At 42.7% G+C, this 23,365-nt stretch overlaps 4 protein-coding genes across 4 annotated transcripts; 2 read left to right on the forward strand and 2 right to left on the reverse strand.

Annotated features, from left to right (window-relative positions):
- Positions 1–258: 258 nt before the first annotated feature.
- LOC115743371 (monodehydroascorbate reductase-like) lies at positions 259–4,936 on the reverse strand. Its single transcript, XM_030678119.2, has 10 exons — positions 4,771–4,936; positions 4,039–4,110; positions 3,682–3,733; positions 2,513–2,593; positions 2,264–2,382; positions 1,964–2,183; positions 1,754–1,872; positions 1,534–1,659; positions 1,057–1,197; positions 259–761 (listed from the first exon to the last, which is right to left on the reverse strand). Exons 1-10 carry the CDS (start codon positions 4,819–4,821, stop codon positions 438–440), a joined length of 1,305 nt encoding a protein of 434 aa, XP_030533979.1. The 5' UTR covers positions 4,822–4,936; the 3' UTR covers positions 259–437.
- A 924-nt stretch (positions 4,937–5,860) lies between these two features.
- LOC115743279 (adenylate isopentenyltransferase 3, chloroplastic-like) lies at positions 5,861–6,676 on the forward strand. Its single transcript, XM_030678005.2, has one exon. It carries the CDS (start codon positions 5,861–5,863, stop codon positions 6,674–6,676), a length of 816 nt encoding a protein of 271 aa, XP_030533865.2.
- An 82-nt stretch (positions 6,677–6,758) lies between these two features.
- LOC115743278 (adenylate isopentenyltransferase 3, chloroplastic-like) lies at positions 6,759–19,060 on the reverse strand. The gene is made up of 2 exons (XM_030678004.2): positions 19,056–19,060; positions 6,759–7,606 (listed from the first exon to the last, which is right to left on the reverse strand). Exon 2 carries the CDS (start codon positions 7,572–7,574, stop codon positions 6,759–6,761), a length of 816 nt encoding a protein of 271 aa, XP_030533864.2. The 5' UTR covers positions 7,575–7,606; positions 19,056–19,060.
- Positions 19,061–19,658: 598 nt separating this feature from the next.
- Positions 19,659–23,122, forward strand: LOC115743385. Its single transcript, XM_030678137.2, has 3 exons — positions 19,659–20,002; positions 20,594–22,397; positions 22,585–23,122. The coding sequence occupies exons 2-3, from the start codon at positions 20,676–20,678 to the stop codon at positions 22,753–22,755; spliced, it is 1,893 nt and encodes a 630-aa protein (XP_030533997.1). The 5' UTR covers positions 19,659–20,002; positions 20,594–20,675; the 3' UTR covers positions 22,756–23,122.
- The last annotated feature ends 243 nt before the right edge of the window (positions 23,123–23,365 follow it).

Below are 23,365 nucleotides of genomic sequence, written 5' to 3' on the forward strand. Positions count from 1 at the left end.
GATAAAAGGTTTTGGGTACTGAAAGCATTGATGCATAGTGTTAACAGAAATGGGGTTTTTATACACAGTATCCAACATCCAAACAAGATAGAAAAACACATCTCAAGGGCTCTTCACTTACATTGGGAAATCTAAAATTTTAGGTATAGAGAGAACTGTATCACCTCACACAATTAATCGTGCGCGCACGCATACATGTGTGCGCCCGTGGAGAGAGAAGGAGGGAGGGAGGGAGGGAGGGAGGGAGAGAACAAAAAATAAGCAACAAAGTTTTACTAGATAGAACATAGAAACATCCACGTTCTACAACAAATGCAAGCCAAAACCCTTGTGTTTGTCCATGCTAACAGAAAACCAACCTTTTTATTACCATATCCGATCTGCTATAGACACCAGTAGTTGGCCCTTAAACCAAACAGCCCTCCTCAGCATAAGCTTCAGATTTTACACGCAAAGGAAAGGCCTTCATTTTTCAATTCCTCCAAACCTTCAACTGGAGGTTGGAGCCTTGCAATTTTGGCAATGGCCTTGTTCTCTTCCGGGTTTCCACCTTCAAGAAAAGCTCCAACAATCTTACCATTTTTGATCCAATAAGATCCGAATTTTGGCTTTGGTGATGTGGGATTGTTGTCTCCAAAAAGCACCGTATCCCCAACATTATCACCGTAGAACTGCCACGAGAGATCAAAAGAACGAGAATAAAAGTACGGAAGGTAATCATACTCATCAATTGATTTTCCCTCCTCAGTTGCCTTTATGGCCTGCATTACAACAGAAATAGTTAGGTCAAGACTTGAATCAACATTGTCTATATATACCAAAATCATGAGATGTGCTTGAGAAGTAGAAGGAATGCTCTTTCCCACATAAACCGACAAAAACTTGGGAAATCATCTTAGTTCCTGAATTCGTGTACCAAGATGAATACAATAGAAACCATATGTTATTTCACACTTGAAGCAAAAGCGAAAATGATTGTACCATAGAGATGTTGATATTGGTTATAGACACTTCAAACTAAATAAAAAATACTTATACATGAGAGAGAGCCTGTACCTTTACAGACTGCTCAGCTGATTTACGAGCATGATCGACATGTTCAACTCTTCTGATGTCACCATACAACTTCATCGGGAAAGTAGCAACATCACCAACAGCATACACATCAGGCACGCTTGTTTTAAAGAACCCATCAGTCTGCAATCAATAGAAAAGCATCAACAAAATAGATCTGTACTCTTGCTTCAGCATGAGCCCAGAATGTCGAAAAAGAACACACAGATTAAGCTGGCCCATGGATGATAACATGTTGCCAGATAATAAGACAGAAATGCACTGTTTCATAGCCAGAACTACAGGCACCTACTAGCACATAATGCTTTCACACGTTATTAAGATGATCTATTCCCATTTTTGCCAAAACAGTTATCTTCCTTCAAACATTGAACTGGGTGCATTGCACTCATAAGCCCTGAAACCGAATCTCTATGGAGAGTCTGACTTAGTAATGTAGAGGGTTAAGGTCCCACTAACCTTAATTCCACCTTTCTCCTCTTCAACTTGCCCTTTGAAAAGTGTCATGAGAGGCCTACCACCCACACCAACCACCACAATGTCAGCTTCCAAGACCCTGCCATCCTTGAGTTTCACATCTTTTACCTGGACGATATAAATGACAATACCTCTTGGAGTTAGAAAATACCCAATTACATGAAACTGCTGGAAAGCAAAATTAACAGATTTGAGAACATGCCTCTCCGTTTGCATCAGCAGTAAATCCAACAGCAACTGTTCCCTTGATAATTTTGATTCCTTTGTTAGCATAATAGCCCTCATAGAAGGCAGCTATATCAGCAGTAAAAAGCCGAGGCACTGCAATAATCATCTTTTTCAGGGTGGATCCAGAAAAAATAACTTGCCATGAAACCAAATAATTGTCGATAGGGCCCTTATGTATACTTACTGCACCATGGCTCAGGATAAACCATGCTGACATCAAAATTGTTCATTTTCATAACTGCACCAAGCTCAAGTCCTATGTATCCACCGCCGACTATGACACATTTGCCATTCTTTTTAGCTTTGATGACTTCAATTAGCTTATTGGCATCATCAATCTCTCTCAAGTAGAAGATGTTTTTGGAATCAGCTCCTTGAACACCAAAATCTGTCAATCTAATCACCTACAACAATGGGTTGGCATATCAGTCTCTCCGCCCGGAAGGCAGCAGAGAGCTAAGAGCTTCAAAGAAAATATACGTACTGTCGAACCAGTCGCAATGATCAAAACATGATACTTGAAGACCTCTCCAGCTGCACTTAGAAGAGTCTGAGCAGCAAGATCTGCTTTCACTATCTCTGTGCTAAGAATCAATTCTATTCCTGCAATCATCCATAGAGAACTACATGTGACTACTTTGTGAATGATGTTTATCATATGATGTAGATTGAAGGGAGCAAACTCAATGCTCGGTCAAGTGACCAGGGAAGAAAGAAAGAAAAAGAGAATTACCTTGCTCTTTGTACCACTGAGGAAGCAGTCTCTCCCCACCGCTTCCAACACAGCAATGGAACCCCGGGAGTCGTGCAAAACCTGGGGGGAAAAGGCTCAGGCACTATTATATTCAAACGGATGAGAGTCCAACATTTATCAATATATTATCTTAAGAATCAGGCCTGTTTGTTGTTTTTTTCTTATAATCGAGGTTTTCCACGTGCAATGGATTATTCCTCGGAATGGTGGGGGTATGAGCGCCAATGCCACTGGTTAAGTCCCCCAAGACGCGGCCGGGGAGATTCGAACCTAGGACCTCATCGTTTAAGCTGTCTAAGGTCCGGGGATCTCACCAACTCAGCCAACGCCTCATTGGCGAATCAGGCCTGTTCGTTTAGACTTACGAAAACCAAAAAACAATTTTTTCTTTTCTTTTTACAAAAATCTAAACACTAATTCAAACTTTAAAAGATAATGAAAAATTTAAATGGGAATCCACATGTCAACATTTATATAAGGTACTTAAATTTAAAAGAAGGACAAGGTGCGTGTGCTGCAATAATTGAAAAAGAAAGATACTAAAAAGGTAGAAGTCGCTCCAGACACATCCTTATATTATTTGAGAGTGTCTACCATATGGTGTTGAAAGTGCACATCGCAATTTTGCTTGAATTTTCTGATATAGACAACTTTAGAAAGCTACTTACAAATGTGAAAATGAACAAAGTCAATCCATTTAGAGATAGTAGATGCATACCCTCATAAATTTACGAATTTGAAGAAAACAATGTCCGTGTGCCATTGAGTTATGTTCCATGCAAATTACCTAAGTTGCATATCAAAATATTCCCAAAAGTTGTATTGTGCATGACGATATTGCTGAAAGCTTTCTATCCAAGATAGTGTGAATAATCTAATATTTGAGGTCATCCACTGCAGAACTTCAGAAAGCTACTTACAAACATGAAGATGCCTAGAAACTTGCGAAAGAAACAATGTCAAACGGACACTTCAAAAAAAGTACATATGTAATCCACATATAATTACGAATTGAAGAAAACAATGTCTGTGCCATTGAGTTACGTTCCGAGAGTATAACCAATAGTTGCACATACAAATTCTTATTAGCACTATTTTGTCATTGGTTAGCATGTCAAATGGACAAAAAGGATGAGCCCAACACTAACCCTCTGGAAAGAGATATGCTTTGCTGAGTGCAGGACGTTCATAAGGGGCCACCTGAAATACAGCACAAATAAAGTATGAACAATGAGTTTAACCATCTAATCATGGAAAATGACACCCAATACATGGGCTAATTCTCGATAGGATAGGCAGGGCCTGCATCAGAAAAGGGATGAAGACAATGACACATAGATACGTGGAAAACATTCTTAGACAGGCATTATGGGAAAATGAACGATAAAAAACCCCCTGTGGATGTTATTTCACCTCAAAAGAGTACTACCACTACCAGTTACTCAGCAACTCCATCAGTAGCAGTAGACAATGCACGTGCTTTGCTATTCAAGAGAAAAGCTTACGGCTTCTTTGGAAATGATTGCAAGTTCGCCTGGCTTAAGCCCCTGCTTGGCAAACTCTCTGGCTGCATACCCCTGCGATATTGCAGTGGTTTATTCAGGTAATGACTAAGCAAAATCACACAAGTTGCCTCAGTTCAATAAAAAAATTCACATCCAAAAAACGGAACCGCACACCAAATATACAAGATAAAACTACAACAGAAAAATGAGCACTTTGAAGCATAAGGGAAATTTAACACTATAAATGATCTGAGATGCAATGTTGGTCAAATCTGTCTGCACTTTCCAGAACCCACTAATTTAGATCTTAAAAGGCAAAGTGATTACTGAATCCCAAATTTCAGTCCCCCAAACCCCCAAATTCGCCTCCAGATTCTACGATGCCATACCACAGAGCAATATAGTAGGGCTTCAAACAGTCACGCCATCAAGAACTACATCACAAAGTCTCCCGGTCACGATCAAGAACCATCTCCCCATATGACAGTCTATCTACAAGCTAAGCACAAAACCAATAAAATTGAGATCAATTAAGTTCACCGATGACTCGATTCACCAAAAATTGAGATGCATAAACACCAAGCCGGAATCAGGAGCGCATTTCCGAGTCACTTCTTTCCCGGTAAACGCCAAAACAGACAGCCACGGAACCTCAACGAGAGTGTAGGAACAACAGCACATCAATCCAGAAGACGGTGAAAGAGAGGACGAGAGGGAGGAGGAACCACTCACAGCGGCGACGCCACCGCCGACGATCACGTACTTGAAGCTCTTTTCCGCCATTTTTACAGGCCAAAGAAATGGATCGACGGACCGAGAAGAGTACCTTCGCTTCACTGTCCTCGACCTTTTCTGTTTGCAGAAAAAGTGAAGGAGAGAGAGAGAGAGAGAGAGATAAATAAATAAAAATTGCAGGAAATGGGGATTTGTCGGAGATATATAGGGCGACTCCCCTCTGATTGGCTGCCTGTGGGGAAATCGGACAGTGTGAATGGAATCAGTACACGTGGCGGGTCAGTAGCCGTCTGTCGCTGCCGACGGTGCGATTGCCACGACATCATCTTGACTTGTTCTCATAGTCATTTATTAACGGGAAAATTTTAAAAAAAACTCTAAAATGCTCTCATTTTCTCACATAATAAATTGAAGTGAACTTTATTTTAAATAAAAGCTTGACGTATTATTATTGTCAACCTAAAGTAGCTATGGTTATTTCAAATAAGGGTTTGACCTCGCCAGTTGGTTGGCTAGTCAAATTTTCTAATCGATTAAGGCATTTTGTAAAAAGTATAAATTTAATCCAATTTTATTGCAAGTTGCAATGCTATCTTCTTCTCCCTCTTGGAAATATGAAATTCTGAACAACCGAGCCCCATTGCTTTCCCAGGAACAGCGTGCCCTACCATGTTGTTGGACGGTCCAGACACTCATTTAAGAAGAAGAACAACAAGCATTAAGCTCAAAAGAAAGCTGCACTGACCAGAGGAAGAGTGATAGTTGGAAGAATAAGTTAATTTTTTTTTTCAAAGTGTTGTTGTCTTTATTCTAGTAGTTGACCTAATTTATTAGCTGTGGAGACTAGTGACCCTTTTGGAAAAATGCCTATAAATACTCTCTTGCATCTTTCTGTGACTTTGCGCTCTTCGGTTTGAGTGTACGAAGGGAGAGAAGCTATCTGCCTGCATTAGTTTACTACTTCCTCATTGCTCAAACTCAAATTGACATGATCTTGAACCATCTTTTCTATTGCTGATAAACCCTTTACGGCTCTAACATTTTGTTGCAAGGAGCTTTCCATTCCCATATACTTAGCCGACTCGTCATGAGGTTTTCCATGGTGATGTGCAAGCCGACGGCACGACCCTTGCTCGACGCGGCGGGCACGGTCCGAAGGTCGGACATGGACTTTCTGATCCCTTGGCGTCGGAAGGAGAAGGTCGTGCTGATATTAGGTGCGGCCGGGGCCGGCAAGTCTAGGCTCTCCATCGACATCGCGTCCCGTTTCCCCGTCGAGATCGTGAACTCTGACAAAATCCAAGCGCACAAGGGGCTTGATGTCGTCACCAACAAGATCACCGAGGTGGAGCAATGCGGCATCCCCCACCATCTTCTTGGGACGATCCCTCCCGATGCGGACTTCACGGCATCGGACTTTTGCGATTCTGCACTGCTTGCCATCGAGTCAATTAGGGCCCGTGGCAACACCCCGGTTATTGTCGGAGGCTCGAATTCATACATTGAGGCCTTGATCACGGACGGTGATTACCGGTTTCAATCAAAGTACGAATGCTGCTTCCTATGGGTCGACACGGCCATGCACGTGTTGCACTCATTCGTGTCTAAGCGGGTCGATAAGATGGTCGAGAGGGGAATGGTCGAAGAGGCGAGGAACTTCTTTGATCCCGACGCGGAATACTCAAGGGGAATCTGGCGCGCCATCGGGGTTCCTGAACTGGACTTCTTCTTCCGTACCGAGAAGTTCTTGGACCTACAAGCCCGTGCTCGGTTGCTCGAAGAAGCGATAGAGGAAATCAAGAACAACACGTGCAAATTGGCATACCGCCGGTTGGAGAAGATCCACAGGCTCCGTAACCTGAAGGATTGGAATCTGCACGGGATGGATGCGAGACCATCTTAATTTCCTCTATCGCTTCTTCGAGCAAGTCCTCTACGTCGTACAGCACGTGCAAATTGGCATACCGCCAGTTGGATAGAGGAAATTAAGATGGTCTCGCATCCATCCTGTGCAGATTCCAACCCTTCAGGTTACGGAGCCTGTGGATCTTCTCCAATCGGCGGTATGCCAATTTGCACGTGTTGTTCTTGATTTCCTCTATCGCTTCTTCGAGCAACCGAGCACGGGCTTGTAGGTCCAAGAACTTCTCGGTACGGAAGAAGAAGTCCAGTTCAGGAACCCCGATGGCGCGCCAGATTCCCCTTGAGTATTCCGCGTCGGGATCAAAGAAGTTCCTCGCCTCTTCGACCATTCCCCTCTCGACCATCTTATCGACCCGCTTAGACACGAATGAGTGCAACACGTGCATGGCCGTGTCGACCCATAGGAAGCAGCATTCGTACTTTGATTGAAACCGGTAATCACCGTCCGTGATCAAGGCCTCAATGTATGAATTCGAGCCTCCGACAATAACAGGGGTGTTGCCACGGGCCCTAATTGACTCGATGGCAAGCAGTGCAGAGTCGCAAAAGTCCGATGCCGTGAAGTCCGCATCGGGAGGGATCGTCCCAAGAAGATGGTGGGGGATGCCGCATTGCTCCACCTCGGTGATCTTGTTGGTGACGACATCAAGCCCCTTGTGCGCTTGGATTTTGTCAGAGTTCACGATCTCGACGGGGAAACGGGACGCGATGTCGATGGAGAGCCTAGACTTGCCGGTCCCGGTCGCACCTAATATCAGCACGACCTTCTCCTTCCGACGCCAAGGGATCAGAAAGTCCATTTCCGACCTTCGGACCAGGCCCGCTGCGTCGAGCAAGGGCTGTGCCGTCGGTTTGCACATCACCATGGAAAACCTCATGACGAGCCGGCCAAGTATATGGGAATGGAAAGCTCCTTACAACAAAATGTTAGAGCCGTAAAGGGTTTATCAGCAATAGAAAAGATGGTTCAAGATCATGTCAATTTGAGTTTGAGCAATGAGGAAGTAGTAAACTAATGCAAGTGGATAGCTTCTCTCCCTCCGGACACTCAAACCGAAGAGCACAAAGTCACGTAAAGATGCAAGAGAGTATTTATAGGCATTTTTCCAAAAGGGTCACTAGTCTCCACAGCTAATAAATTAGGTCAACTCCTAGAATAAAGACAACAACACTTTGAAAAAAAAAATTAACTTATTCTTCCAACTACCACTCTTCCTCTGGTCAGTGCAGCTTTCTTTTGATCTTAATGCTTGTTGTTCTTCTTCTTAAATGAGTGTCTGGACCGTCCAACAACATGGTAGGGCACGCTGTTCCTGGGAAAGCAATGGGGCTCGGTTGTTCAGAATTTCATATTTCCAAGAGGGAGAAGAAGATAGCATTGCAAATTGCATAAGAATAGGATTTTCATCTTAGGGAAATGTCATTTTTGGTCAGTGGGGTAGCCTGAAAATGCTAAATGCGGAAGACCAAACCATTGGCAATTTTAATGCACTTGATACTCCGTTGGACAAAGCAAAAAGGTTTTTACAGGTGGCGTAGCCGCATAGCATTTGATACTACGTTGGACAAATCTCCTCGGCGGCTCCAAAACATGCGATGACAAAAATCTCTTTTTCCTCTAGGATACGAGTTTCTTCCCCGAGTCCGAGTTTCAAATGGGGTCGTGGCTGTCCGTGCCGGCGGTGCGATTGCCACGACATCGTCTTGACTTGTTCTGATTGTCATTTATTAACGGGAAAATTCCAAAAAATTGGTCCTAATTGCTCTCATTTTTGTCAAATATGGACTTGAATTTGAAGTAGATTTTATTTTAAATAAGAGCCAGAAGTACCATTATTATCTCAAAGAAAGGCCTAAAGTGGCTATGGTTGTTTAAAATAAGGATTTGACCTCGTTGATCGGCTGACCGGTCGAAGTTTTTGGCTGATTAAGGCATTTTGTAAAAATATAATTTTAATCTAACTTTTTGTTAAATTAAATTTAAAAAAACAAAAAACATAAATTAAAAAGAATAAGAAGAAGAACACGGGCGGGAGAACTGGCCGCCACCCCATCATTGATGGGGCAACGGCTATGGCCTTCGGGATCATCGGCGCCTCAACAAGGGCGGGCGACCCCTCCGACCACATGCGAGGGCCAGCAGGCCCATGCCTAGGTCTGGCCGGGACCAGAGCAAGTTAGACGGCTGTCGCGACCTCGCCTTCGGCCTCCCACGAGGGTCCGGCGGGGTTTAGAGGTATTGCCATCGATCAATGGCTTGGACTCTCCCCAAGTCCTATCTCGCGTGACATTGGATTTCTTTTTACCGATTAGCAAATTAAAATGCTATTAAGAGTCGCCACTAGCCTATTGGGGTCGGCTAGAAACCAATCGAGACACGGGAGGGTTATCTCGATTCCTACGCAACCAGAGCTTCTAGATTCGGGGACTTGTTTACGCTAACTAGATAATTAGCGCCCTTTCGGTACCTAACCAGTTGACATTTCCTAAGGTGACCACACATTCCGCATATCATTTTAAGCTTATCGGGTATCTAACCAAATACTAAATGATCATGCATAATGTTTTTCTATCATTTCGTGCAATTACCTATTTATCCTTAACCTAACATATAGGGAAAGCGATTAACGGGCAATTTTTCAAAAGACAGTGTTTTTAAACACTTAATCGGGTAAATATGCCAAATAAAGATTAGGATAAGCACATGCAGACCAAATCTATGATGACGATATTTAAACAAACAATTTCGACTCGAAAGTCGAATTACAACAGTTATCAGGCCGGATTGGATATCGATCTTCAATCAACGCCAATTCGAGGCTTAAAGATTCACATTAAGGGTAAAAAGGTCAAAGAAAACATTTTTTTTAATTTTCTGAAATTTTTATGATTTTTTTTTTGAATTTCTATTTATTTATTGATTTATTGATTTTTTTTATTTTTTTATTAATATTTTATTAAAGGGAACCGGGTCGGGGTCAGGTCCTCGGACCCGGACCTGGATCAGGTCGTCGGGCCCGGTCCGGTCCGCGGGAGAAAGGACCCGAACCGGGCCTGATTGCAAAAAAGAAGCTCAGGCCCACTCGCCCAATCTCCTCTCCCTTTTCTCTTCACTTCGGGCCCGACTCCAACACAGGCCCAGCCCCTTCTCTTTTTCTTCTCAGCCAGCCCGCTCAAGCAGCCCACGCGGGCCTAGTCTCCTCTCTTTGGAGCAGCCCACCCGATTCAGCCTTAGCCCTTCTTCTTCAGCCTTCAACTCGTCTTGGGCCTGATTCTAACACAAGCCCATCTTTCCCCTTTTTCTTTTCTTTTTCCACGCCAGCCCACTCCTTCATCTTCAGCCCAACTCCTCTTCTCCTTTTATTTTTCTTTAACGCCAGCCCATTCCTCTCTTCTTTTTCTCATTTTTTATATTTCCCAGCCCAATCTCTTCATTTCACCCAAGCCAGCCCACTCAGACTACAAAAAACGTGAAATGGTTTCACGAGTACTATTCATCGTCTTCTTCTTCTCACGCCCCTCCTCTGCACCGCGACACTGTGACCAAAACCTGACGCCATCAACCTTCGCCCGTCTTGCCGCTGCACCGCCCAGAACTCTTCCGTCGCTCCGCCGCCAAGTCGCGACTGCCGGACCTACTGGACGCCGATTCTGTTCACCGAACTTCAAGACTGTGACGTTGAAAAACGGTCTCCATTCCGCTGCATCTGGTGAAGCTTCGGTTCGCCTGTCTCTGCAACTCGGTCGGTGACGCCATCAACTTCTCGAGTCGTCTCTGTTGCCTCAGCCCAAACTCGAGTCGCTTTCGTCCACCTTCGCGTTGCCATCGTTCGGACTCGCGTAGACTTCGTTCGGACTCGCGTCGCCTTCGTTCGGACTCGCGTCGCCTCTATTCACTTCTGTACCAACTCAACCCGAACCGGTTTGGTCTGGTCGTCGGTCAGGCACGCTCACCAAAGGTCTCCCAGCCGCCAACCCAACGCCTAAGTGCGACTCCCCACGTTCACCCTCAAGGGTTGCAGAAGTAACATCGTCCAAATCTTCACCACATCGAGCTCAAAGCAACGATCCTCTCGACTGGCCATTTGCTTTTTCCTCATCGTGCGTTCTATCTTTACGTCAATCTCCAAGAATGGGGCGTGCAGTGACCCTCCAAGATGGTAACAGTCCAATGACAAGCTGCTCCTTGTCTAAGACAATTTTCCACGATCTAGACTCTTCTCAATGACTGACGTAGCCAACCCACAACGGCCGACCGTCTAACAGAGGCGACTCAAAAATGGTTCGGTTGCCGCCAACGCAAGAGGAACCAGACTGCCGCTAAACCAAACTCCAGACCCACATCACCGAAAAGAGTGCGCAAACTCGCACAAGGAAAACTAACAAGTAGACATGCCAGCAACTAATGGGGAAATACTAAACTAGTGGGGACGTGGGGCTTTTGAGAGCATAAGAAGACAACCAAGCTCAAAAGTGGACACCCATAATATTCACGCATGAAGACACTATACAAATATAGGCAAAAACTTTGGTTGGTATAAAATGCTACAGGGAAGAGCTAAGCAACAAATTTACCTGGTCGGCGAAACGGAGAGGGATGAACTTCAATCAATTTCACAGGAGCTCTCACGATTCTCCCTTGAATCCCTGCACTTTATCTCCCTCTAACCTGTCTCTGGCCGAACCTACAGCTCCAACTTTCTCACCCTTTTCACTATTTCTTCTCCATTTTTTTTTTTGGTCGCCGAACGGAACCTCCTTCCTGAAGCCGAACCCAAAGCCTGCCCTCCTCTCCTTCTTTTATGCAAGTTTTGCCTCCTTCGGCAAGCTTGCTTGTGTGGACAGGAGTGAAAAACGGATGATGTAGACGTGGGTAGGTGATTAGCACGTGAAGTGTGTGGTGAAAATTGTAGTGACGTGAGTGTGTGTGCAGGTGAATTAATGCTAATAATGAGGGAGCTGCTCACGCGTGGGCTAAAGGAAAAATAAAAATAAGATAATAATAATAATAATAATAATAATATAAAAAGAATCGGGCCATTCACCCGGGCTTAGACGGGAAGGAAAAAAAAAAATCGAAGCAGTTGGGCCTGCGTCGCATGGGCTTGTTTCGCGTGGGAAAAGGAAATGGAGACGGCCCAGCCGGGCGCGCACGTGGGTTGGTCCAATAGGCCAATTTTTAGCTGGTGCGGGCTCGAGTGATTCAGCTGGATCAGATTTTTTATTTTTTATTATTATTTTTTTTTAATTTAATGATTTTTTCTTAAAAGAATTTTAAGATATATATTTTTCATTTTGGGAATAGAAATAAGAGAGCACATATATGTATATATATAAAACACATGGAAAATATATATATATATATAATTGACCAATTAGACAATATTCTAAACGAAAGAAAAATAAAATAAAATAAAATAAGATAGACAAAATAAAATACCGGACCACCAAAATTAGGTGTCAACAACGGCGCAACCCACCTCGGACGGGTCCCGGCCGATAGCTGCGGCCCTCGGCCGCCAACCCCGGCCCGGATCTAGATGGGGGTTGCGGCCCTTGCCGAGGTGCCGACGACCCCGGCGGTCACAAACTGTGTTCTTTGTTTTTTTTTATATATAATATCTTAAAAAAAAAAAAAAGGAAAAATAGAATAAAATAGTAAATTACCAAAATGCCCATAACTAAAGTAATTCAAGCCCTTTTTTTAGACTAATATAGTCATTTTAGTCCCTTGTTTAAAATAATGTGCACTTCAAGCTTTTCTTCGAGACAATGAGGGCACTTCATGTTCTTATCTAAGAAAATGAGGGCAATTAAATTCCCTTTTTTGGAATTGTCCCTTTGTCAAGGCGGATTCAATTTTCCTTTATTAGTGGAAAAAAGGATAAGAAGGCTTGACCAGGTTTAACTTCGGTCCGGAAATGTTCTATTTGAATTATAACATTCAATCCAGTTGGCCTATTGAGACGTGGGTCGCGATACAGCTAATAGATGACTATGTCAATCTGGTGCATTTCATAAATATGTCTCAGGAGATTCGATAGTTGAATACAAATTTCCTGCCAAGTCGTGATCAATGGAGAGGGTAACATAGGGCCGGCCTTTTGAAGCACGAGTCTACGATGCCACGAGGAAAATCCCAGCAAATTTACGGCTCTAAAATCAAACGATCGACGTTGGCGTGTCTCAAGCCAGACGACCGACCGACCGACCGACGAGACATATGATCCGGCTAATTAACTTGACGTTGACAAGTTAGGATCCGACGGCCAACAAGACCGTCGGTAACTTTTTTCGGAGATGAGATAACGCGGGGAGGGTAGATGGGACTGAAGCTTGTTACTAATGGTCGTGTTCGGTTTGTAACCTCTGTTGATCTTCCATTTCCGTTTGGCGAGGAGGATGTATCATTTCCCAAAGGAAGCCCGGGTTCAGTCGGAAAACGAAATTACTGAGAACCAATGCCAATCGATATGTCGTGCGGGCGAGTTAGTCGCTCCACCGCCAGAAACTTCACAAGCGTAAGAGTCGACGTCGCCATGACGTACTTGCTGATGCAATACCAAAGATTGTGTTCTACGTTGCTAGAGAGAGAGAGAGAGAGCGCGCGCATCGAAGTTCAACCAGTCGTACCATGGCGATGCAATTTCATTAGATGCTATTATTAAAAACTTATATTCGGGAATTGACGGAGGGAGTGAATATGAGTGACGTGAATTACGGGAAAAAGTATAAAAAAAAATTAAATATATTATATTGATATTAATTTAGTAACAAATCGTTTAATTTGATCAATTTAATCTTAAATCTATTGCATTGGTATCAATTAAGTACATTAGACTAATTTGACTGGAAATCACTTATATGGATGCCGACCTTCCTACGTGGCACGACCGGTATTGAAGTGACGACGGTTCTCGACCAAAAGAAAAAAAGAAAGAAAAAATATGTACACGTCAGCACCGATCTTATCACTTAAGACGTCGGTATCTATATGTGAGCAATTTTTGGCCAAAATAGTCGGATGGATGAATTGGTATCACTGTAATAGATTTATGGCTAAATTAGTCCGGTTAAAAGATTTAAGATCGAATTTGCATTCAACGGAATAATTTATGACTTTGAGGTACATTTCCCCGCTTATTACGAGAATATAATGTGAAATTTCTCGTATCGTTTTCGCTCTCCGGTTGGGAATTAGGATCACTCATTTGAATTTCATTATCTGTTTATAATTTTTGTTTTCTTTCTGACGCATTTTATGTTTCGACGAGTGTGCTGTTTCAGTTGCGACACGCGGTGCTTTCTTGTCGAAACTCGAACGTGCCGGTCAAGGGGATCTTGGTCCGTTCACACTCGTTACGCATGTGGACCGTCAATTTCAAAGCAATTCTTCTTTATTGTTGTCCCTTTCTCCAAGCATGATATTTGACTAGGAGTCGGATATTTGCTGTCAACGAGATGGCGTGATGGTAATGAGAATCATTTTGTAAACTACAACTTTCAAGGGCATTCGAGAACGTCCGTAGTTACCAAATCTCGACAGCAGTTCTAACAAATTACTTTGCCTAATTTCTTAAATGAGGTAAATAATTTTTCGAAAATTGGAATTGCTGAAAATGAATGATCTTTGAGAAGGAGAGAAAGTCGGAGGAAAGAAAATGTTGCTATCTTGCTTTTGCAGCAGATAATTAAGATTTGGGAGAAATTCCAAATAAGAGGGTATTAAGTTAATCTTGTTTCAAATAAGGGCATTATGTGATCTCATTGTTTTGAAAAATGATCCGACCAAGGACATTCTCTTTTTTACTTTTTATTTATTTATTTTTTATTTTTTATTTTTTTCTTTCTTTGTTGTGGCTGGAGAGGGTTGCGGCCCTAACCGGCTCCGAGAGGGGTGACCCTCGCCTCGCCTAGCCCTAGCCGGTGACTAGTATGGCCGGCCACCCGCGAAAAGGAAGGAAAAAAAGAAGAAGTAAGTACGAAAGTACCATTGATCATGCCATTTTTTTTTAATAATAGAGGCACTTCATATCCTTATCTGAAATAATTGGGGGCCTTCTTTGAAAAAATAAATACACATTAGGTACTTATTTGAAATTTTAATTGTTTCAAGGGAAGAGTGGATGCTGGGCCTGGTATGAACAATTTTCACCCTTCTCATTGGGCCTCGCTTCGGGGACCAGCAACTGTGGGCGGGCTGCCATGCACTGTCCTTTTCATTGGGCTGAACTTGCATGACCCATTAGGCTCACGGTCCATTAGGTTGCACGGCCCACTAATGCTCGTTCCTCGTTTACCGACGTAAAGCATCAAATGGTCCTCTTGAGGTCAAGGTCGGGAGCCTTCCTTCGTCTTGTGCTGTTTGGGCCGGCCCAAACCCGTAAAAGGTTTTGAGCCGGCCCAACGAGCTCGAGACCGTGCATCGTCACACACCCAACAAAAAGCCGGAAAATTTTCGACGAGGCTCGTTAACGAATGCCTCCGGAGCGTCCGTTAAGCACATTTAACGAGGCATGTTTCGATCTTCAAAACATTATTTATACATTAGCTACAAAACTGCATGGTCGATGCGCATCGCGCCATCGATCCTCATAATCTTTTTAGAAGTGCGCAGGCCTCATTTTTTTTTTTTTTTGGTCATAGCGCAGGCCTCATTGAAGCAGAAAATTGAAGCAGAAAAGAGATGATAAGAAAGGAAAACTAGTACCGGTGCCGCGACCTATGCTCCTGATGTAATCTTCATCAAATGACGGTAAGATTCATTCCTAAACATCGAAAACAACGGTTGATGCGGGTAGGGGTGAGCATGGTTTTAGGGTAGAACCGAGAACCTAAAACCGGAACTCGTAGGATCCTACCTGGTTCCCGGTTCCAGGTTCCAAGGTATGCTGGGTAGGTTCCGGGTTCTAAAAATTGAGGAACCTGTTCAAACGGGTAGGTTCTAAGTTCCACTATCCGGAACCCGGAATCTAGACCTTAGATCCTAAAATAAATTTATATATTTTTCTTGGTATATATTTTTGCACGATCCTATAATGTTCTATGGCATCCAATGATGAGTGTCTAATCTGGAGCTAAACAAATTTTTAGGTTTCGGGTTCTAAAAAATAATAAAACGTATTCCAATTGATTGATTTCAGATTCTAAATATAACTTGTACGGAATTTAAAATTACTCACTTCTGCTTTCTCTTAGATGTTATAGCGTTCACTCTCATTTTGCTTAACTAAAAATGAAAAAATAAAATAAAATAAAAAATTTGATAGGTTCTCGGGTACCTGGAACCGACCCTAGAACTTTGTGATATGGTAGGTTCTAGGTTCCAAAGTATGACGGGTAGGTTCTAGGTTCCAAAAAATGAGGAACCTGTTCGACGGAGTAGGTTCAGGGTTCCAAGTGGAACCCGTAAGGAACCTGAAACCGCTCACCCCTAGATACGGGTGCGATGAGTTCATGTACAATTCAATGCCTAACCATTATAAAACCGACCTCGATTCCAGGACGGAATTCAAAAAAAAAAAAAAAAAAAACTTTCGAATCGTCAAACCAACAACATTTTTATGTGACACCAACCAAGCAATTTAATAAGCAAGAGGACGTGACGACGGTCCTCCACGTCCTCTCGTCTCCGAGTTATCTGCGTCCTTCACGGGCTTTTCGTAGAACCGTGCGGACAATGAAGACCACGAGAGTCAAAAAACGAAGATGAACAACAAAAGTCAACGGCGTCTGTTCCGACCGTGTGCTGACTTCTTTTGCTTGGCCGTTTTTGGTGATGCCCACAAGAAGCATTTGATAAACTGATGCATTATAATTCTAACTGGAGTTATCATTCACTGTGTACTTTTAAATATTGGATATAATCTAATTTAACAAAGTAAATCTGCCTGGCATGTTTTCTCCTATATTCAAATCTGTTGGACGTTCTACATTCAAATAATTTGCCGTCTCCAATCTATAAGCTTATACATCCAGATTATAAGGAATTCAAATGTTCGGATTTAGGCTCTGCTTGATTTGAGAAAAATATTTTCGAGGGGGTCATTTCCGGGAAGATGACGGTATTTTTCAATGTTTGGTCGATATCTGAATATTTGTTGTCGTGTAGATTTTCCTATACACTATTTGGGGTCTAGCAACTTGCGCATGAATAGCCAAAAAACTAGGCATGAGTATTGGGATCTTGCGTCCGACCTCGGTGGACTAAGGCCTGGGCGTTGGTGACCCAATTCCGGGCACAAGAACGTGATCCTAATTGTCGGAGTCCGGAGCTCGGCCTTGATGGACTTGGGCTTGAGCTCCGGGAACTTGGTCCTAGGTTGGCCTTGATAGATCCAGGCTCGGGCACGAGCGCTAAGGTCTTGGGGACCCTAGCCTAGGCATTAGGGACCTAGGTATGGGTGTTGACGTTCTAAGCCTTGCGGGTCGAGGTGCGGGGGTCGGGAACCTTGGGCACGGACACCGGGGTCTCAAGTTCGGCCTCTATGGACCCGGCGGGGTCATTAGGGTGTCGAGCAGAAGTATGAGGGTATTAAACCCGATCTCTATGGACCCAGGCTCGGGCACCGAGGACCCGGCCATGGGCACTAAGGTCCCAAGGACAAGCACCGGTGTCCCACCTTTATCAACTCGAGTCTATGCATTAGGAGTGATCGGTTCCGGGGTGAATAGGTTCTAGACCTATAACCTACCCTATTATAACTGGTTCTTAATTTTTTGAACATGAAATCTATCATTTTTTTCAAGAATCGGTTCTAGAACCAACCTTGTTTTTCGAGTTCGGTTGCGGGGCCTACCCAATAAACTATTTTTTCGACCTTTTTTTTATTTCATTTTTTACAGCAAAATAACATCAGCATAAATCCATATCCACTAAATACGTGGTCACGTACAACTATAGATGGTGAAAAGTTTAAACACGTAGCCACATACGATTACGAATAATAAACAATTCAAACATGTAACATAAAACGTAAATTGTAAAACTCCGTTCCTCATTCATCAAAATATATTTTTAAACTACATTCTCCATTCATCCATAAAAACATTGCTTGAAAGAACAGAGAGAGGCGATAAAAGAATAGAAAAGAAACAAATAAGGTGAGACAAAGTTAGACTCAACTTAGAGAAATCATTTTTTTTTACTGTAGCTAAGAACTGGTCTCAAAACATGTCCAATTCCTAAGCGAGTCTTCACTTGAAACTAGAAACCGAACTTGTTCAAACCGGTTCTAAAAATTTGAAATCGGGAACCAGACCTGTTCACCTTGGAATCGGGAACAATACCATTTTTTCAAGAGGGGTCCGGTCCGATTCCCGATTCTACCCGTTCCCGTTGCACACCCCTCCTAGGCATCTAGATTCCGAGCCCGGCCTCTTTGAAATTTAATCATATGTTTTCCGCTCACTAGGAAAACACATTATGTTGACTTAATTTTTTTTTTTAGAGAATTATTTTTTAATTTTTTTTTTTGTAAAATAAACCGAGCCTCACCATGTTCTGAATCAAAATAGAATCCAATCTTGGATCAATGTGCTGCACTTAAAAAAAAAAAAGAGATGATCCAAAAGCAAATTATGAAAAAAAAAAATAAAATATGCGAGGACAAGTCACCAACTTGGTGGCGATGGGCTTCGGGTGGAACTGGAAGAATCTCGATGGCACGAAGTGGGGTTTAGTCACGTCAATCGCATGGTGGGACTTTGATGAGATGATCCTTATGATTAGATGGATGTCCATTTTCCTTTTTTGTCCTCTTGACCTTTTCAAAAAGCACGTGAACTGTCTCCGGTGCTTTAATGTTCTTGTGCCATAATTAGGTTTTTGCTGTTTGTAGATAGACCGGTGGAATCATTCATTCATCGAAGCTTTTAAGTTGAACAGCGAATCAAATGGATATTTAAGTACCTAATCGCCCCGCCGATTAATCGATGTTCGGCTCGCGGCATTGCTGGGAGCTTGAAATCTCGTGTCGCCAATAGACATGCTGCCTTGCCGATGAACAAATTGAAGGGTCGGGACGCCAGCAACGTGGGTGCGTGGTCCGGCTCTCACGCTCCGCAAAAAAGCAGAGCAAAAATCAGAGAGTGGAGAGTTAAAGATAGGACAGACAAAGAAAAAATCTCGTGCCGAATTATAATACTTGGGAACTTCCTCCGATCCTACCATGCATGGCTTGTCCTTGGCCGGACCTCGGATTCAATTCGCCACACGTGAAAATTCATTTGGTGTATTGCCGTAGGTTTTCTTGTGTAATTTTTTTTAAAAAAAAATATATCTATGTAACTAAATAATTTTAACGATTTCCCCATCTTTATCGAGCAAAAAAGCAGAATTGGAGAAAAATTTTGAGGACGGAATGGAAGAGAGCGCTATGTATTATATATTTTTTTCGAGAGTAATATCGAAAATACCAAGAATGGCTTACTCAAAATTATTTACCGTACAATATCTTAAGCTCTAAATTCAGCATTTAAATTGTGGGACGTGTTTAGATACACCACATGAAGACAATCACATGTCCTCCGATTTTATTTATTTTCTAATTGATTTTTTTTTTGGGGTCAAATTTTCTAATTGATATTTATTTTCTAATTGATTTGATCACTCGATTTGTCTACTTCTTTCCCTCGTCGTTTTCCTCCTACACCCCAATTTAAATTTTTCCCTATTTTGGCGTCGGGCAAAATGTTTTTATTTTTTATTTTTGTCTGAGCTTCGGGCAAAATTTTTTTTTTTTCCGGGTCAGAACTTCGGGCAAATTTTGAAAAAGGGAGAATCACACGGAAATTTCGTTAAGTGACGTGGGTCCCATAAATATGTAAATCCCGCAGGTTTTGGTCCTGTTCTGGCAAAAATTTCCAACGACATAACGTGGCTTACGACTACACCTCATGGGCCCCATTCCACCTCCTCCCTCTCCCTCTCTCTTTCTCTCTCTCCCGCTCCATTTCGGTTAATCCCTCACTTTCTCTCTCTACTCCCTGTCCCTAAGCCAGCAGTACCAGTCGGGGTTAGAGCACGAACCTGGATTAGTCAATTTGCACATGACTCTTTCTTTTTTTTCGTTCCTCTCTTCTTCTCGGGTTCGTTCTCTCTGCTTTTGAAGCTTTTTCGGGCACATGTTCGTCTCCTTTCCCCATCTCTGTCGCAGTCTCTTGGTTTTTCTCCCCATTTTTTTTTGTGTTCGGTGAAGAGAAAAGCTCGAAACTTGGGGGGATTTGATGCTGGGAATTTCAAGAAAGATGATGCCTACTTTGGTGTGAGCTGGAGGGTCATTCGTTCTTGGATCCGTTTCTTCAGGTAAGGAAACAACGGGTCGGTTTTTTTTTTTTTTGCTTCCCTTTTCGGTGATGTGATGATTATGGTAGTTTGCAACTTTTTGCTGGGTCTTTGTTTGTTAGGTTTCTTGGTGGGGATATTGCGACTTTGTGGGTCAAATGGGGTTGGAACTGTTTTTCTTTTGACGTTTACAATCGAGTGGGTCTTGTGGATGTGGGGTTTTTTACATGTGAAAAGGTAAAGTAGAGACGGAAAGATTGAATCTGGCTAAGCGTTAGAGACTGATCTGGAGTGGAACCTCGTGGTGTTGGATCACTTCAGCTTTAAGGAACTGAATTGGTTTGATGTTGTGGGAGCTGCATTTTCCATTGAAGTTATGTACGGCGTCCCGTCTTGCATTCTTCGTATGATATGAAGCAACTAGATGTGTGTCCTCGTGATAATGTATCGGAGTTTAAGAGAATGCGCGGTGTCAGAATGTTGAATTTGGTTCACTGTTGCTTTGCTGCTCCGTTGTAATGAAACTTACTCCATCGTGTCGTGAACTAGTCAGTTTGTTTTTCGTATTGGCTCTCACAAGACAGAGATTCATGTGATGCAACTACTTGGCAGGTTTGCTTCAAATTTCTGGAGGCCAAAGAGGAAACGTTGAGTTTTACATTGTTGATGTGGGTATTTTATTTGGAGGCGCAATATGGAAGATGCTCGTGCAAAAGCTTGCAGAGGTGACAAGGAGAATCAGAACTCGTCATATAAATCACTGGAGCAAGCTTCTTTGGATTCAATGGGAAGTGTGAATCAAAACCAGTCTCTAGTGTTAAATGTCAGGAAATCAAGAAGCGGCAAAAGATGCCTAAAAAGCCCAACTATCCGAGGCTTCTGTAGCCGAGATAATTCGATTCCAAAGCATTTGCTGAGTCTAGATGAGAAGTATCTTCGAAATTGCCTTGAGGCAATACATCTCAGGGCATTGAAAGCCGCATCATGCAACATCTCTTTGAATTTGAGTGCTTCGATGAGGGGTATCTTGTCCAATGGCTTGAATTTGGGTAACGTATTGAATGAGAATGCCAGTGATTTTACCAAGTTTGCTTTTGCTCGCTCGTTGGTAATTGGGGCTGCAGACGGAGATGAGAGCCTTGCTGGCGGTTGGATTCTAGGTTCAATTATGGGGAGCGAAAGCATGCTTAATATAATGAATAGCCCTTTAATGCACCGGATTAGTGCCCTTGAATGTGGAGCTCACTTTAGAAGATCTAACGTAGATGTGGTTAAGGATCGTTTGTGTCATGACACGAGTTTGTCAAACCAGTTGAGCATCTGTTCATCACAGAAGCTAGAGAAGGAAATGCCAAATTCGGGTTCATTTGATTGTGAACCAGAGGCAAAGCACATGAGATTCTTTTCGATGTCAAGTGTGAACTCCATGAGTTCCGAACTATCCTCTTCCTCATCCTACTCATCTTGCTGTTCTTCTCCTGCTGCTTCTGTGTCTCAAGGAATGCTGCATTGCACATGGAACGGTGGCATTCCACATTTTGTTTTCTCTTTGGGTGATCAGACAGAACTGTATATTGCTGATCTCGCAAAGGTTTCGTCTGCTTTAGAGACGCCAGGTTATATGTACTCTTTCTATTCCAAAATTCAAGGTCAAAAGGAAAACGCGGTCTGTCGTGGGGAGAACCCGGTTGTTGGTATATTGAAGGTATCGAGGAGAGTCATTTGTTGTCAGAACGATTCAAAGATCAATGAGACTGAGTTTGTTCTATATGGTTGTGAAAATTATGCGGGAGGTGGAGAGACCGAACCTTCAAGCAAGAACCTGACAAAATACAAGAGTTTGTCGAAGAAGGTGATGGAAGTTTTCAAGAACGGCCAAATGCACAGGCAAGTGAGTATTCCAACATTTGGGGGAGCTAGTTTCATTTTGGAAAATCAGTGCTCTAATAAATGTAAGGATATCTCCAATAAGGTTGATTCTGGTAATGATATTCGGGTATGCTATCTTCCTAAGAACCTTGAGTTGGCGGCCATTGTCACAAAGGAGCACGTCAAAGAAGATAAAATGGAGCATGCAGGAGGCTGGGGATTGAAATTTCTTAATAAGTTTGGACACAGTCAGAACCTTGATTCCCCAAGACCCTCACCACCCTCTCAACGTCGCACTCAAAACAGAGGCCATAGCTCAACTAGTATGGATGTTATAATCTCAGCAGGTATCCATGGTGGTCCAAGAATCCCGAATGCTGGCCCTTCTAGTCTTATAGAGAGATGGAGGTCCAATGGACGTTGCGATTGTGGTGGGTGGGACCTGGGGTGTCCGCTCACTATACTGAACAGCGCATCAAACAAGGAAGAGATTTTGCTGCAAGAGGAAGTGCAAGGAAAGTGCAAAGAATTCGATCTTTACAAACAGGTGGACGCGCATGCTTTATACTTTTACAACATTTTAACATTCCGACTGACATCTTTTTGACAGAATTAGCAGCTTAAGCAAGTGGGTTTAGTGAGCTTGCTGCTACATATTGACTGAGAAAGCTTTCTATGTTTGGAGTCTTGCCTGTCTTGCACAGTTGTAACGGTTGTTGCCCTCGTTGTTGCAGGGTTCGGAGCATTGCCTCCCCACCTTAAGGGTGACAAATGTGAGTGACAGTTTGTATGTTGTACATTTTCAATCAACTCTGTCAGCTCTGCAGTCCTTCGCAATTGCAGTTGCATACATTCATACACAGGTCCGCTCTCTACTACCCAAGAATGTACAGGAGTTGAAGTAACAACAGACAGCGGTTCAGTCTATACTGCAGTTCTAAGCTTTTTTTTTTTTTTTTAACCAACTAAAGTGTGAGGTATATTACAATTGTTGTGACTGCTTTGGCAGGGTCTGACGTTGTTAGTCTTTGATTAGGTTGTCCTCTAGGTATTTTAGCTATTTATATCAGGTACAGAAATTGGAGTTCTGGACCTGGTAGTCGAAGATCATGTAATGGCTCTTCTTTTTGACTGCATGTTCAAATAGCAAAAATAGCAGATTTTTTAGATGCTACTGCTATAATTTGAGATTAAAATGTCTCAGCTGGGTTGTAATGAAACTCGACTGTGAAGTCAGCAGCTTGAAGATTGGATTTCATTTCTTACTGTTTACTAGTTTTGTGGATACCGAATTTCATCATCAGAATTTGATGATGCTTGGCATTAGATACTCGAGAATATCCTTTGATAAGAATCGCCAATTGAACTACTCTTGGTCAGCGGATGTGAATTTTTCTTAGATTAAAACGTTTGTGGCAATGAACTTTCTAAGATGGTATCGGTCAACAGAACTTTGACTAAACTTTGTCAGAGTTTGGTGTACTTATTTTGTGGCACAAGTTTTCCTCTTTAAGC

Source organism: Rhodamnia argentea, chromosome 1 (genome assembly GCF_020921035.1).
Source record: "Rhodamnia argentea isolate NSW1041297 chromosome 1, ASM2092103v1, whole genome shotgun sequence".
NCBI lineage: Eukaryota > Viridiplantae > Streptophyta > Magnoliopsida > Myrtales > Myrtaceae > Rhodamnia > Rhodamnia argentea.